The sequence below is a fragment of the Habropoda laboriosa genome, unplaced genomic scaffold (assembly GCF_001263275.1).
Source record: "Habropoda laboriosa isolate 0110345459 unplaced genomic scaffold, ASM126327v1 scaffold197, whole genome shotgun sequence".
Lineage (NCBI taxonomy): Eukaryota > Metazoa > Arthropoda > Insecta > Hymenoptera > Apidae > Habropoda > Habropoda laboriosa.
The window spans coordinates 298,496-315,928 of NW_017100305.1; the positions used below are offsets into that span (position 1 = coordinate 298,496).

The following is a 17,433-nucleotide window of genomic DNA, read 5'->3' on the forward strand; positions in this document are numbered from 1 at the left end:
AAAAAAAAAAAAACAACTACTTTATCGCTCGTTATAAAACCTAATTAGACACGATGGAAGGAGCGATGATTTGCCAATTGTTCCCACAGCGAAGCAAATGAAATTCTCGCTAAACGCCTTACGAAACCGTGACAAACACTCGGGAAACTTACACGCGAGACTGTACATAGGCAAAAAGGCTTCAATCCACGGTAAACGTGTCCAACTTACGCTAGACGCGTGCAGCAAAAAACCGGCTGTATTTGCAAGCAGCGGAGATTAAAGCTGCTCGATGACTACACACGGAAAGATGTTTACGATTCGCAGTTTACGATGCAACACGAGAAGAAACCTTCGCTCTCTCAGGCAGAGTAGCTATATAACACTTGGTGTAGCTGCGGCGACAAAGTTGAAAGGAAACCGGCTAGAGAGAGAAAGAGGGAGGTTGGCGATCAATCGTACCGAGAAAGGGGATCCAATCGTAAAACAATTATACAATTACCGCGGGTTCGTAATTAATTGCTGGCCGTTTCAACGTTTACCCCGGCTGGTGGTTGTGCCGGTTGTGCTGGAGTCGGTGCACCAGCAACTGCACTCCGCTCGTTCGTCCGCGCGGCATTAATTCATTAACGTTGCACCGTCAAACGTATTTGCCCGTAAAATTGAACGGCCGGCGTATTCGCAATTATTTGCTTAACCAATTTCCGAACGGCGATTCGTCGACGCGCGGTTCCACGCGATTTTACGACCTTTTTCCCTAGGACCTGTACCCCCCGGTTTTCCAAGAATATAAATAATACCCCTCCGCGAAACTACGTTCATATTTTTCAATGTATAGATAGGTGGATAGATTGTTAATTAGCTTGCACGTGCTAATGATAAATAGAAGTGTTGCTTTATACGAAATGATACGTAGGAAGCGAGAAAAAATGTTAACGGACCCAACGGGAATCGAACCCGAGACCTCGAGGTTGTCAGGCCGAGCCCTTGCGCGCTACGCCAACACCTCCCTCTGTATTGTCTCTGCTCGGTTACCTATTTGAGTACGGAGGACCTGATACTGGAGTAGTTTGAAATACGTTACGACGAGAAGCCAGGAAGGAAGACGAAGTGATATTTCAGCATCGGGGAGGACGATTAAAAAGAGGAAAGGGTTGTCGTCGGAGGAAGGAGAAGGAAGATTTGGAAGTTAACGAAGGGAGAAGGGCGAGAGCGCACGGGTGTAACGGTGCCGATATTCTGGCATCGACAACCGCCACCACAGGCCGCAACACGACGGTGCAGTTGCAGTTAATTTGCTCACTCCAAGTGTGTTTGATTCCCCTAATTAATTGATCGGTAGGGTCACCGTGGCGCGTATACGGATGGCAGTAATCAAGTGCGTGCCCCTGGTACCAGGGCTACGTATCTACGCGACCGTATGCTTTGCCCTAGAGTGGCCTGTCCGCAGCTTTCCTGGCGTCTTTGGCGCCTTTCGCGTGTACACCGTGGTCCGTGAGTAACGCAAAAATGAGCAATCTACGGCTGTTACTTCGCATCGGTGAAAATGACAGATATGAATGCTCTGCGGTGTTTATGGACGAGAGTGTACATTGCGATACCGAACGAAAATTCGTTCGACATTTTTTAACACGTTCCGTAACGCGGGAAAAACGAGATTTGAGAGAATTTTAGAAAAATGTAGCGACTGGAAATTTTTAAAATCTTACACAGGGAGAAAGAGGGTTAACTGTAGAAAAATCTCACTTGCATCTACTTTCGTGCATACTCTGAGCCTCGACCCTTTCGTGTCTTACACGTGCACAACTAATCCTCGAAAAAGTGCAATTTTCTCTAATTATTCTCTTTCACTTTTCACATTGCGCTATCCTTCCTATCCTATCGCAGACATCTAAGTCACGATAATATAAATAAATGGCAAACTCATTTCTATGCGCCTGGGAAACAATAGAAAAAAATAAAATTGCGAACGTTGAGTTAAATCGAAGAATATTCTTTTCCTCCTAACGCTACTTCCACTTCCAAAACCTATCGTGTACCGCGCAGCAAGGAACGTGTTAAAGATTCCTCTACCATGTACCATTTAAATCACTCGCGGTCCATCTCCGTGTCCCCTATTATATACGAACATCCTCAACGCTAAGCGTCCAGCAACATCGTGCAACAACGTGGTCGTGAAATCCACGGTATCTCCATAAAACGTCACGTCTGTACTCGGCGAAAAGACGGCGGTTCGCGGGGACGTAAAATACGTCCGAGGACAGTGCCGCGAACGGTGAAAAAGTCGTTTGCACGAACGTAAACCGCGTGGAATCGTAAGCGTGTGACAGTGTAGAGAAACGGTTGGAAGAAACGTTTGTTGGTTACCACTTACCCAAATGCCCGTTCTCGTAGTAATCCCCGTTGTCCATCCTGTGCTTCTTGAGCGAGTGCTGGGGGTGGTGACCGGTCGCCGCGGCCAGATGGCTGGCTGCGAGACTGAGACCGACGGAAGCTCTCTTCGGTGGTCTTCCTGGCCTGGAGCTGTACAGTGGTAGAGAGTTACTGTGGCTAGAGACACCTGTCATCGAGGTAACGTCATACCCCGATCGTCGCGCTTACGACTTGTCGTCGTAAGTGTCGTTACGAGAAAAGACCTCCTCCGTGTAATTAATATTCTCCTCGATCGCAGAAGAAACTCGTTAATTCTCAATGAACATTTCAAAGTGCAACGACGATAAATAAGATTTGAACGAGAAGGCTTGGTAATTTAGAAAAGTATTTCTGGAAAATTCGAGACACAATTTTCGAGAATTTCGGGCTCGATTGGACAGTCTTTTCTCGCGAATCGATGACTTTTCGGCCGGTCCCCCGACTCCAACCTCGAGACCCATCGGTCTCGAAAGAAGAGAGGAAACGCTCGAATGGAGCTCGATGACTAAACTTCTGGCTGCTACAAGCTCCGTGGATTAGTCTCTCTCTATCCTACAACAACGTACGCGTACGTTTCGAGAACTGGTTCCCCGGTACAACACGAACGAATCAAATTCTCACCTTGCCGCGATCCAGAACGAACTCGTTGCGAGTTACCAGAGATAATACCACCGGTGCTAATACGTAGTGACACTGTCGCGATAAACCTAATAGGGGGGAAGATAAAGGTGGGGCGACGAAACGCGCCAAATAGCCTACATTTGCATAACTTATCGTGTCGCGAAAGAAACTCCATTATTCCAACTAAGTACACTTTTCAATTTTCACCTCCTCTTACGGTAATCCGGAGAAAGTCAACGACTGTCGAAAGAAAGACGAAAAAGGTAGCGATAATTTTCAAAAATAGAGGTACAATTGGACGATCATCGAGGTGGAAGTTGTGTCACAGATTGCGTGAAAAAGAAGAAAAAAAGCGTCGGAGGATCGGAAACGAAGCGATTCACAGGACGGTGGAGAGTAGATGCTGCGGCTGGCAGGAACGCTCATTTTTCATAGGCGGCAGGCGCCGGAGAGGCGCTTCGATATACACGCCCGGGCACGGACACACGCCGCGCCAACTGTATACACGCGTGCACGCGTGATTCGAGCTTTTGCTCTCGCCGTGGAAATGCCTGAGAGAGAGGGACTCGTTGTTACCGCGGCAGGATCCTTTCCTTCGCTCCCGATATAGCGCCTGTATTCGTCCAGCGATTCTCAAACTCTCTCTCGATCGAAAACATTCCTCCTGCGGGATCTGTTTGAAACGTATAGTCGGGGCCACGATATAGCGAGGTCGTAAAATCGGTCAGACGTCAAAGTAAACATGTTTTAGCTGCCGGGACCCGAAAATTGACAGAGATACGAGCAGATAAGTACTTGAAACCATTGTCAGGACCGTACGAAGAATTCTTGTATCCAGCGAAAGTCAACTGATTCGAATATATTTACTGAAAACTGCACGCAGCTAGGACAAATTAGGGTTTCTCCCTCTGGGGGAAGCCGCTTTTGGAAGTACGGTTACAGGTAAAGGTCTTATTGATGTCTTTAGCATCTTAGTTTATCTACTCGTGTTATATACAGATAGAAAGTGCAAAAAGATTGTGTAGCTTAATATTAACATATTTTCCATTTGTAAATGAAATACCATTTTCTACTTGAAGCACCAAATCATACGCTACCATTCGTTTATTGTTGGAACCCTCAAACAGACTGCAACATCAATCGGTGCCGATTCTTAGAGAGTTTAATTTACAACCTCGCTATATCGTGGCCCCAACTATACCTATCGATGTAACGATATTCCCTCGTCTTTTGTAGTCGAAATAACGTTAAGTTGCAGATTCTACTTGAAATTTAACCAGCAACATCCGCTTCGATTTTCAGTAGCCTGTGTGTAGAGGCAGCTATCTGGCATAGCGCGAATGAGAGCGACGTCGACGGGGGCCAGGCGTCGCGACGAAAATGGAGCAAAGAGAAGGAATGAAAATTGAAGCGCGATAGAGGTGGAAAGGGAGGAGTAGGAGGAGATATTCTCTCTTCGATATTTATATCCGGCGGCAGAGTAGGCGCCAGGAGGAACGCGGCTGGTTGAGCATCTCTGCTCGGTAAGCGAGCAATCTCATAGTAGTCAGGACAGATTTGTAAATCTAATTTTTCATCCCGTCTTTCTGCCTGGCCCTCTCGCTTTGCCTCTTCGCGTTGCCTAGAGTCTTCCTCATCCTCCGTTTAACTTCTGCCTCCCTTCTCTCTCTCTCTCTCTGTTTCTCTCGTGCACAGGGTGCTTTTGCACCTCTCTTCATTCTCCTGATCTTTCTCTTCCACGTTCCTCTGGCGCCCGTTTCTCTCGTGTACAGGGTGCTTTTGCACCTCTCTTCATTCTCCTGATCTTTCTCTTCCACGTTCCTCTGGCGCCCTCCTCCCACTATCTCTCTCTCTCTCGTTTCGTTTCGTTCCTCTCGCTCGCTCCCTTTCGCCTGATTCCCAAACGATCACCGCACTCCATCTCTGTCCCACCGTCTTCTCTCACGCACGAGATCTCCAGACGATTCTCAGACGGCCGGTTTATACGGCGTTGATCTCTTAAACCGCTTAGCTTCGGGTTACACCGAAAACAAGAACGCACTCACCAACGCTTAGACCCGCATAATACGCACTTGTTTGCGTACCGGTCTCTGCCGGCGAAATAAGAAAAGCCTCGCCGCGGGATGCACTCTGCGATTCTTCGATCTTCCAGCGTTTCTTTCCTCGAAATTTTCACCGTAGAAACGTGGATTGATCGCTTTCGCCAAGGGAAACGTAGTCAACTGTAGCAGAATTGAAAATTGGCGGCAGAAGCTTGCCGTACTCAGCTACGGACTTTCCGAAATTATTTTGCCCGGCTATCGGCCGTCGCGAAAGTGTTAAGAACAGTTGGACGAGAGATGGAGAAACGAGCGAGAAGGAAGGCGGATATCGAGAAAGGCGTTTGCGAAATCTCGTAGCACGATCACGAGGGGATAGAACGATCGTGGTCGATCGTTGGCTAAGAGATCGAGAAAGATCGGCGGAATAATCGTTCGCGTTACTGCAACACCGTAGCCCCGCAAGCTACCACATTTCGTTTCCACTCGACACAATTAATTCCCCTAACTCTATATCTATACCGTACGTAGTTTAACCGAGGAAGCTGGAACAGTTGGGATACTTGCGCCCGTTGGCGCCAACTCTTTTTCTTTTCCACCGGAGAATATCTAAGATAGATATCTCTCTCTCCGGTGTTTTCACGCGTACCAACTTCTATTAGACGTAAACGTTTGGGGGGAAAAACTGGTCGAAACGAAGAAATTCTCGCGAATAACGCCTAATCGTTCGCCTGTGATTACGTGAAAACGTCCAAGTACGGTCGCTAGAATTCCGGGAAATTCGAATGGAACACGTCGATGAAGTGGAACGGCTACTGTAAGATTACCTTTACTCGCTGATAAATGGAATTAACGGTCTATATTTATCGTTCGATCGTTCTGTAGAAGTCTAGGCTATGTAATCCACGATTCTTAACATTTCCTGTACATTCGAATTGGAATATTGGTAAACCTGCCACATTTTATCCCTTGCTATTATGGAAACTGTGAAACTAACACTTGCTGCGATAGCAACGGTTATTACCGTGGACGTGATACTTTGATTTAAGTGTATATAGTGTATTCTTCGATTAGTGTGTAACAGTGACGCGTCCGTAAACCAGTACCGTGAAATGTTAGTGGTGTAGCCTAGAAAATTTCTTCTCGAAACGTCGAACGAATGTTAGGAAACAGTGTGAAAAAGTTCAAGTCGCAAATTTCTTCTTGGAACATCGAACGAATCCTAGGAAGAGGTTTAAAGAATCGTTTGATTCGTTAGCAGATTAAATCCAAGAAAGATCCAAAACGCAAGAGGAACAAATTCGGGACAAGTTACTTTACACACGAAAACACAAGAGAAACAAATTTTTTCTTGAAACAGCGAATAAATGCTACGAAGAAGTCTAAAAAATCATTTGATTCGTTATTAAATTAAATCCAAGAAAGACCCAAAACTCAAGAGGAATAAATTCGGAAGAAGTCTAAAGAATCGTTTGATTCATTGGTGACTTCACTCACAAAAAAACTGAAAAGGAACACAACGTTAAGAAATTGTCACCCACAGTTCTTCCTCGATCCACCCCAGACAGGCCTCTGTGGATCTCTACAGATCGATCGATTAGTTGGAAGTTTGTTCGATCCTTGTCCGGTATCGTTTGGTATCGCGTGTAGGATTCGCGATGAATCGCGCCAGGTGCTATGCTTTGATCCGATCATTCCCCGCCTTAATGATCGCCGCACCGCAGAAGCGGCTCTCCCGTCCAGCCGTTGCCAGGACCGAAGAAACGCACGGTGGAATTCGAGCGAAGCTGAAGAGGATCGGCACAGCACACCACGAAGAAGAAAAATACAAAGAGTGGTGGCACACCGATGCTTTTCGTATCTAAACCCATTCTTACGTGATGAGCCATTTAAGGAGCAGACTTTTGCTCCCTTCTATCGCCGATGCTCTCTCCTCTCTACCTACGTTCTCACGTCTGTCCTCCTTTTGGTTCAAATCCAGGCTAAAAAGGAATAGGAACAAATTCCAGCAGAACCAAAATTCGAACGATAAACGCACCTTCCTTCTACGCAATACCCAAGTGAAAGAAAGAGAGGCAGAAGTGAATGATCCGGCGCCTCAAGGGGTGGAAAAAAGAGGAGGGAACGATCTGTCGAATCACCGGGACAAACCTCGAAATCGTCGAAATTCATGAGTACCTACGCCCCTTGGGCGTTCGTGATCGCAACACAGAAACTCCACGAATTTCGAATCTCGTGGAAACAAGAAGAAACAATCCCCACGGAAAGAATTACAGTGAGAGAAAATTATAAACATAGACAGAGAGAGGAGAGGAGAGACATAGGGGGAGTGTAGAATCGAGCGACCATAAATTGTCAATTTCGAAGTCAATTTGCCCAGGCTTACCAATCGGCTGCCGGTTAATTTCAAGGTGAATTGTGTCCAATATGGGTATATTATTAATGGCTTTGGCGAGGGATAGGGTGCACTTGGTTGCGGGAGGGTTGCAACCCCGTTTTCGCGCACTGGCCAAATCTATCGCTCGGGGCTGCTCGATCTGCTCTCTCGTATTCGCCCAGATTAAATGCCCTCTGATGTTGCACTTGCCGCGTCGCGTATACTCCACGTGCAATAGTATGTGGGTTAACCTCGTCTCTCGACCACCGCCAAACCGGAAGCTCGGTTCCAGGGCAAACCGCGTGGCTCCTACCATCCCCAACCTTTCCTTCGTCTCTCCTTCTACTTCCCCAGAAGAAGAAAAAGGCTTTTCCACTTCCGGATTTTCTCGCCTTCTGGTTATATTAGCAGGCGTGGAATTTTGGTAGGCCATGTCGTTTCAAGAGGATCCCCGTGCAGCGCTCGTTCGACTCGACAAAGAAGCCACTGTTGCCTGTTAAACAACGCGCTATCTTTGAATTACGACGCTCGACAGCGCTTATCGCATCCTGCGCTACCGTTCTGCGCCGTCCAAACACCTCGTTGGCCGAAAACGCGGGAACAAACCGAGTAGCAGTTCCACACTTTTTAAACACCGCATTCTTCGCCGTGAGATCTTCGTTTTTTCTCTTTCTTTCGTTCCTTTTTCTTCTCTGTCTCTTGACAACACGACGCGGTAGTAGGTGTACATAAGAGCAGGAGGGGAGGGATCGCGAGGCAACGGGTGTACGAGAGAGGAGAGGTTGCTTTGGTTTATACACAGTCACGTTTCTCCTATTGTCTTTCTGCGAACCACTAAAGGATGTCGCTCGGTGAGCTCGTTGCACGCGTTCAATGCGATGCACCACCGGCAACGTCTGCATCAATCGCCCCGGTGTGCTTTGCCACACTCGAGTATCAAGTGTATACTTCCCCTGGCCCGTGTGGACAATCGCCGCGAGGAGATATTCGAAATAACGCCGTCGTAAAGTGTCACGTGTGGGAACGGGAAATTTCGTGAAGTAAAACAGCCCTCCACGGGCATATTTCACGATTACTTTCTACGAACAATTGCTTTTCCTATCCCCTTGTTTTCTCTGGTTCTTCTTTTTTCAATTTTAGTATCTCGACTGACCAAGTACAACACTTTCGTATAAATTTTAATAAATTAATCACGATAATTTTTTTCTTTTTTATCGTAGCTTTCAATTTCAACTCACGTTCTCCTGGCTCGATCTTCTCGACCAATTTCCCGCGTTGCTTATCAACAGATGGTACGGTCGTTTATAAACGGTCAGCCGGTAAGGTATAAATAATGATAGGTATCGGACGCGTTAACAATATTCATTTCACGAGTGAATTTCGTGTATAAGAAGGGAGAAGAAGATTGTAAGTTTTGAGAATAATTCAACTGGCCGTCTAACCGTAGCCACGACTCAATTCGTGCGAGCTCCAACGTTCGTCGAATAATACAGATTTCCTGTACGATCGCGCGAGACTCTACTTGTAACGCGGAACACCCTACGGCAATTAAAAAAACTATAAACCGCTTAACGCGGCGCGGCTCGCGGCGAACGTAAAGTCGTAAAACGATATAACGAATAATACGAGCGTTCGTGGCTCGGCTTCTAATTGTCAGTTTCGCCTTTACGTCTTTTCCCCGGTTTTCTGGCCATTGGCGACCGTAATCGTTCTGCCGTTCCTCTCTACACACACACACACACACACATACACGTGTGCAAGTGTACTGGGTGTCCCCCAAGTTTCCGTGCAAACTTTGTCGGCCTGTTCTGCGGGTAAAAACGAGACGAAAATGTCGTGTGAACAGGAATATGTAAATTACTCGTTAAAGTGTTACAACAGCGTGAAGTATTCGTGGCACGTTGCAGCTATGCATCGTCGCGTTTATCAAAAATCAACTTTTTCGAATATGCAATCGTTAGGAAACGAGGGTGTCATTTTTCTGCTCAGATCTGAAGATCGTAGATCAACTTTGTCCAATTCGTAATTCGCGATCAATAAGAAACGCGAAAAGTATCGTCGTATTTCGTGGAATTGTATTTATCACAGATCAATCTCGTCTGATTTATAATTTACGATCACTAAAAAACACGAATGTAATTTCTCTATTTTTATCTTCAAACAATTGTGACTGTGTTGTGGTTGTGTAACACGTGATAATAAGTTCAACAGCAATATATTTTATAACAATAATTTGACAATAACTATAAACACACGTAAAAAGGAATAATGATAATCTGATCAACTCTAATATCAATGGTTCTACTGTTTTTACTCCCTGTTCCTCTGTATGATCCGCTCGTCTTCCAAATCTCGAGACGATTCGACAAACGCACTACATTCACGCCATCACTCACAACATATTAAACCAATTCCACACTCTCCCCCCTTGGTTTTATTCACTTTGAGCACACATAAATTTCTTTACAATATTTAACAATGTGGGTCCACTCAACGCTTTTGTTAAACAACCAGCCAACATGTGTATCGTCACATTTGTCACAGATGAAGTTTGTCTAATTTAGAATCAAGCAGAAACCAGAATGTAATCTCTATTTTCAAGCAATTGTGACTATGTATCGTCAGATTTATCACAGATCAACTTTGTCTAATTTCTAATTCGCTATCAATAAGAAACGCGAAAAACATCGTCGTATTTCGTAGAATTGTATTTATTACAAGTCGACCATGGTTAATTTATAATTTACGATCGATAAAAAACACGAATGTAATTTCTCTATTTTTATCTTGAAACAATTGCAACTATGTACAATTAGATTCGTCACAGATCAGTCTTGTCTAATTTATAGTTTACGATCAATAAGAAACACGAATGTAATTTCTCTATTTTTATCTTGAAACAATTGCAACTATGTACCATTAGATTCGTCACAGATCAATCTCGTCTAATTTATAATTTACGATCACTAAAAGACACGAATGTAATTTCTCTATTTTTATCTTGAAACAATTGCAACTATGTACAATTAGATTCGTCACAGATCAGTCTTGTCTAATTTATAGTTTACGATCAATAAGAAACACGAATGTAATTTCTCTATTTTTATCTTGAAACAATTGCAACTATGTACCATTAGATTCGTCACAGATCAGTCTTGTCTAATTTATAGTTTACGATCAATAAGAAACACGAACGAAATTTCTCTATTTTGATCTTCAAACAATTGCGACTGTGTATCCTCACATTCATCACAGATGAACATTGTCTAATTTATAAACGAGATTTAGAAATGTAATTTCTATTTTCAAGCATTTGTGACTATGTATCGTCACACTTATCACAGATCAACTTCGTCTAATTTCCAATTTAAACCAATAAAAATGCAACGAGCGAAATTTGCATATTTCTACCTTGAAACAGTGTCACCGCAATTCCTCCTCACTCCACGATACACCCCGCTGCAACCCTTCGCCGGAACATTTACACACTCGCAGCGCACAACGTGCAACACTTTCGTTCCATTTCTGTATCCATAGAATACGCTGACAAAGGTTGAAACCTGCTGGGCACCCAGTATACGTGAGAGCGCCTCATCCCCTGGATCTTTTTGGAAAAGTTGCGAGCGCGGAGAGCCGGTCCCTCCCAGTAAAGCGTCGTCGCGCGCAATTCCCGTCATAACAACGACTTCAATTTTCGTCAAAAGTCTTTCGACGTTATCGTCGTCGTCGTCGACGCTCTACGTACCTCTCATACCCTCTCTCTCTTCCTCTGTTTCTCGTTTTCTCATCTGCCGACTGGTGGGCTAAAAAGGGATCGGTTAGGCCCTTTCGATTTCTCGCTTTATAAACCCGATTGCACGAGGCTGAAATCCGAGAACGACCAGGCATTTTCCAAATTATAAATTTTTACGACGACCGAGCGAAACAGCGAACCAGCGTAGATTTCTCTCTTTCTCTCTATTATTTCCTTTACGCCGGGCTCAACCCCTGCCCGCCATTTCTCCCCTTCCGTCCGTGGATCGCGGCAATCCCGTCAGTCAGATTGGATTTGTCCGATTTCGCGCCCGGAGTGGAAAAGAACGTGCGAGGGTCTGGATGCGCGGCTCTTCCCTCTTTCTCTCTTCTCCGTGCACGTCCCCTCGCTAGTCGTCTCTTTTTCTCTCTTTCTCACTCAACCACCCTCGATATTATTCCTTTTCACGCTCGTTCTCTCGTTCCTCGAGCGAGAAACAAAGAATCAGCCGGTTTACTGCTTCCTCCTCCTCGCCCCACTATCCAATGGACGTGTATGTACGTGTACTGTATGCCTGTGTATAGATATACGTGGAGAGTTCATCGAGAAAGTTGCGTGAAATAGCGTAGTAAGAATGTCGAAGCAATGCCATGGATCATAAGTTTGGATCATTCGTAGATGTTTGGAGAGGAAGTTCCGCAGTGGATGTAGTAAGTATCGAACGCGGCCGTTGGGAAAGTGTGCATATACCTCAGGAGCTGTTCGAAAAACGTTGCAGAATTGCAGGAAAGTGTGGGAAGAGAAAGGTGGTATACAGGGTGGGGTAATTGCACTGTCCACTATTGTGGAATGTCTCTGCTATTTTTAGAGGCAAGAAAGAAATTCTTTTTACGAAAGTTCGACGCGATGTCGAGCAACCGGAATTACACCTAAAGCAAAAATACTTGAAAAGTTTAAATTAGAAGAAACTGCATCTCGTATTCTTTACGATTTTTAGGCGAAGCGCCGTTGGAGAAGAAGCAAGAAGGGAGGAAATGCTCCCCTACTTCGGTCACGAAAAGCCGGAGACTTGCATCGAACGCGAAAGTGTTGGTAAATTTGAAATTCAAAGAAACGCGAAAATATTTGAAAATGTAAAATCCGAAGAAACAGCATCTTTTATACGCTGCGACTTTTACGCGAATCGCCGTCAAAGAGGAAAGAGCGATGGAAAATACTTTGGTCACATCGGACGCAAAAAATTTGAGAATTTAAAATTCATAGAGAGTCATTAAAAAGAAAAGAGTGGAAGAAATACTTGCCTACTTTGCTCGCGAAAAGCCAAAGACTTGCGTCGAGCGCAGAAATATCGGAAAATTTAAGATCCCCAAAAAAGAAGCATCTCCGATTCGCCACGATTTCTACGCGAAGCGCCATTAAAGAGGAAAGAAGAGTAGAGCAGAGGAAGTACTCCCCTGTTTCGGTCGCGATGAGCCGTACCATCGGGAGAGAGCATTTTCTAATAACCACGATGTAAAGTTGGGGTGCGTTACACAAAAGAAATCTTTCTCTCGCTGTGATGGCTGGGGCTTCCAGCGACTTATCTTAGTAATATTGGATTAAAACTTATGCTTCTCTCGGTCGCAATACGTTATTTTTATTGCTCGCGGCTTTGCATAATATTCCTTTTCGGGGGCGTATATCTCTCGCTTCCTCCTTCCTGTGTTTTTCCCCCCCTCGTTCCAGTCAGCCTATCTCTTCCGAGCTAATTTTAATTTCGATGCCACGCCGCGTTGGGGAACATTACGATTTCAACGTGGCTCGCTTTATTTATGTTTCGAGGCCCGCTTATTAGCCTGCTCCTCTCCTCGTTCCTCCCAACGATCATTGTACCTTATACACAACTATCACGGGGGTGGTGAACACAGAGATATTCCGAAAAAACTTGTCGTCACCTCGGTTACAACGAAAGAAGGCGGAACACCGGGAAGTTCGACCAGCCGACCAATCTTCTCTGCCGATCGGCGATACAAAGAAAAATAGAAGGAGAAGAGCGAACGCGCAGATGCACGATTAATCCAAATACGAAGCGTGTAAGCGCGCCAGGCAGATGTCTCGAGGGCTCGTCGCTGGATGGGCTAATATTTTTTTCCAGAGCTGTTCGCGCCTGGCTCGTGCGCCAGTTTCAATTTCGGCACCCTCGTGAAGGTATCCGACGATTTTATTACCTGCAGTAGTGGTACTCTATGTTCAACACGCGACGATAACTCACGATTGTCTTCACGTTCGCAGGATGATCTAAATAATTTTGTAGGACACGGATAAATCTTGCTCGCGCTTCAGTTGTGACAACGATAAGAGTTTCTTTGTCACTACCCTAGCATATAAAGAAAGTAGCAATTTTTGGACACGCCAGATGGTACAAGCTTCGTACAGGGTGTATCAATCTTGCTCGTTCTTGAATTGCGATAACGATAAGAAGAATTTGTTCGTCGCTATCCTAATTTTTGTCGTTCTGTAGGAAGAAGGTTAAAGACAGGATTTTCCGGGAATTTCTCGCGAGACAATTTCCCCCCATTGAATAAAAGACGGTTGGAGATCGCGAGGAACCAGCGTCGAGACGGCGCGACATTCCTTCACGCACGCGATACGTACTCGCCGTAATACCCGATAATACCTGTATTTGCGCGTGGCAGGCGAAACGCGTTGCTCGACGTGCGTTACAGCCGCGTAATCCCGGCAATCTCGAGGACGTGGCCCAGTCTTCGGGCGAGTAATCCTGCCAATTTGGACCGCGGATTATCCAAGAAAGAGCACGACCCTCGACACGCTCGATTGCGAAACTTTGATTCGCTCCGTGTACCCGCGAATTTCTTCTAGTAGACAAATATCGAACGTTTCTTCCTCTCCGACTTCGTTCTCGATGGCGAAGAAGAGGATTCTCGAATGGAAATCGGTGAATGAAGAGGATGAGAAAGAAGAGGCTAAACGTGCCACTCGACTGGAATAAAATATATCGACTCGTAAAGCGTTCGTGCGGTTACTTTTTTTTATTCAGAGAAGAGGAACGCCGAAAGCAGTGTCTCTCATTTCAATATTTCCACGATAAATCCGCACCCTGGTCCTTTTTACGACTTACGACGGGATAAATAATAAAAGCCGCCGCGCGTATCTCTCACGGCTGTTTCTTTCACTGGGTCGTCCTCTTCGTCGTCTTCAGGGTTGCGGCCCTATACTAGGTCCAAAGCGGCTTTTACGAGCGCGTTGCAGCGTGGCGCGCGCACACGTTCCGATCGAAATAATAAGCGGGACAAGAGCCGCGTATCCCCGCGCTAGCGCGAGATACATAAACTCACGCCGACTTACGACTCTCGGGGCTTCCACGACCGAGAGAGTCTTGTCACGAAGCGAACCCCTCCAGAGAACGTTTTGCTCGAGGACCTCTTATTGAGTCGTTAAAACAAGGAATTCCTTCCCTGACGTAGATATTCCTTGGCTTCCAATTGAGACGTGCCAATCGGTTCCTTTGCAGCATTGCAACCGACAGCTAATTCGAACCTAATCTATATAACGAATAACGACCTGCAGAGACGGGGAGCGACTATCAACGGCGATTCTATGGAAAATGAGAAAAATATTGAAGAAAGAGTATGGTTATGGGAGTCGGTTCTAGTCAGTTAGCTTAACTACCGAGCCACGACTGCCGACTCTATCTTTAGGAGAAATGGAACGATTGTAATTTGACGTGATTTTTTTTAAATCGTTATCATTTGATACCAAGTCCTCTGAATTTACGAAAGATGATCCAAAGCGACAGTAGACTGACAAGCATCCACTCCCACTTACAATGAAATATATCGATAATTGTATCGTATCGACCTACAAGCTTTAAGGAACATCTAGATCGTACAAGTTAAATATTTCTTCGATTACGAAAGTAGCAAGTGAACGACACAGAGTCTGTAATAAAAAAGAATTCGCAATGAAACCTGGCTGGTTCCGCAACGAGGGCTAATTAATAACGTAATTAAGCCGGAGGCCGTAACTCAGCGGCGAGCGCGACATCGCACGGCACAGGAATAATTAGGGAATTATTTTGTTTCCAAGAGGATCGTCGAGATCCCATCGAACAGCGACGAGGGTCTTCGCCGAGGACAGCCCCCGCCGCGGCTAAATTATAATTAAATATCAAACGTTTGCAATTACCGGGTTGCACCTGCCGCGCCCGTTTCCGCCCCGACGCCCAGCCGACCAACGAATTTCTCGCGACGCTTAAACCGGTTGCTGTAGATCCTTGTAGATCGGGCCTGAACGCGTGGCCTTCTCATGACTGCTACTCACCACCGAATTACTCGCGTATATTCCTTTGATTCATGAGTATCGAGTGTGTGAGAGAGGGAGAGACGGGGAGAGACAGAGGGAGGTCCTCCTTGATCATCAGAAATCGTCGCGTGTGTGTACACGTGGCGCGGGTGTACAGCCACAGAGGACTGTCCATCGAAGGAGCCACAGAACGTGGACAAGATCGAGAGAGAGAGAGAGAGAGCGCGTGGACGTTGTCGGTTTGCGGTTGACCCGTGCCATGCCACACTCCGATACCTCTGCGGTCGCGACCACGCCGGCACACCCGGGCTACCACATCGCCAATCACTATGTCGACGCGACCTCTAAGAATTCCTTGCTTTCTTCCTCATCTTCCTCCTCCTCCATTTCTCTGATTCGAAGATTCAAGAAGGTCTTGAATTAGACCTTCTTAAAGAATTTAAGAATTAGGATAATGCCGAGACTTGTCCGAAAAGTGAAGGTACATCTCATCTAGGACACTGAGAATTTTTTTTTTAAATTTGCTCATCTATACTAGAGTTGCTTAGACTATACTAGCTGTAGACTCTCTGAATTTCTTTCATCGATGAAGTTTCGCGTGAGAAACGTCTTAGAAGCGACGACACATCTCCCTGCCGTGCCGGACAATTTTTCAGAGAAGGTGATCGACCAGTTCGAAGTAAAGAGGCAGGGTGATCGGGTTCGCAGAGGCGTTCAATCGATGAAAGAATGGAAAGGACCGGTCGTCACGCGCGAGTCTCGTTCGCGGTTGATCGCGCGACGAGCAACGCCGTGTCCGGCGCAGTCCAAGCGGAAGAGAGGACCATTCGAAGCGCGATCGCACGAAGGATTTTCGCGCCCTCGAGAGGCACGCGATCGCGCAGGATTAGCCGAATGCTTCGTCATCCTCTGCGACGAGTCGTCGATTCGATCATCCTTCTACCAGACAAACACAACACACGCTCTTTCTTTCATTTTTTTCCAGGACACCATCCTCCACTCCATCTACACTCCTTTTTTATCGATAAAAAGAACACAGAAAACATAATACTCCCAGACCAAACTAATTTCCCTCGATCGAAAATAATACAGAAGATCCAATGTCCCTTTCACCAAACTAATAACACTCCCACTCAATTTTCTCTGTTTCCTCTCATCAAGAATACTAGAACGACCAGTTTATCTCTGGTTCCCATCGGGAGGAGAGGGCTTGTATCACGAAACGGCACGCTGGTCCCGATGGGGTTAAGGGACGATTATTACAACCATCGATATATCGCGTTCCAAGTTCGTATTCATCCCTCGTATTATTTCCAGTTACGAAAGTGATCGTCGGTATAGAAACGAAAAGAGAGAGAGAGACAGTCTATCTATAGGGTGAGGAGAGCTAGGATGAGTCGAAGAGGAGTGTGGGGTGTAAACAGAGGGAGAGGAATCGAGAGAGAGAGAGAGAGAGAGAAGTTACGCGCTTTATCTTAATGCCAAAATCAAATCGGCTCTTGCATGGAATTAGAGATGGCATTACGAGCTATCAGCGCATATGCACCCTGCATCGGTGCAACCCCACGAGTGTTGGGCTGTTCCACGAGCCACGCCACCGTGGCACAATGCCGGACTCGAAGGGCGAGAACAATGCACATCGGGGGTAACACGAGAACCGTACGCACACGATATTACCGCGGGAACCCCCTTTCCTCGTGCCAAGAGTCTCGTGGAATGCGTCAATTGTTGTTTTCTTCTTGTACACCCTCTGTGTTCCTCTGTTAACATCCCTGGATTAATCTTCGATTCTCGTTGATTGGTCTCGACCACGAGCAACCGATGGAAATACTCGAAATTATAATTAAAAAAAAAAGTCAACTCTCTAGTCTTACTTAAGAACAACAGATGTCTCAGAATTAGCAACGAGAGACGTGTTACTTTAAAAAATCTTCCTATTCGATCAGTCGAAATAATACAGTCCCCTTCGA

At 45.8% G+C, this 17,433-nt stretch overlaps 1 protein-coding gene across 1 annotated transcript in view; it reads right to left on the bottom strand.

The window, feature by feature from the left end:
• The window catches only part of LOC108573987 (dachshund homolog 2), a 177,281-nt gene that overhangs the window by 108,762 nt on the left and 51,086 nt on the right, over nucleotides 1-17,433 (bottom strand). The window contains exon 2 of the mRNA XM_017936483.1: nucleotides 2,354-2,502. Coding sequence (XP_017791972.1) covers nucleotides 2,354-2,502 — 149 coding nt within the window. The remainder of the gene's footprint in view (nucleotides 1-2,353; nucleotides 2,503-17,433) is intronic.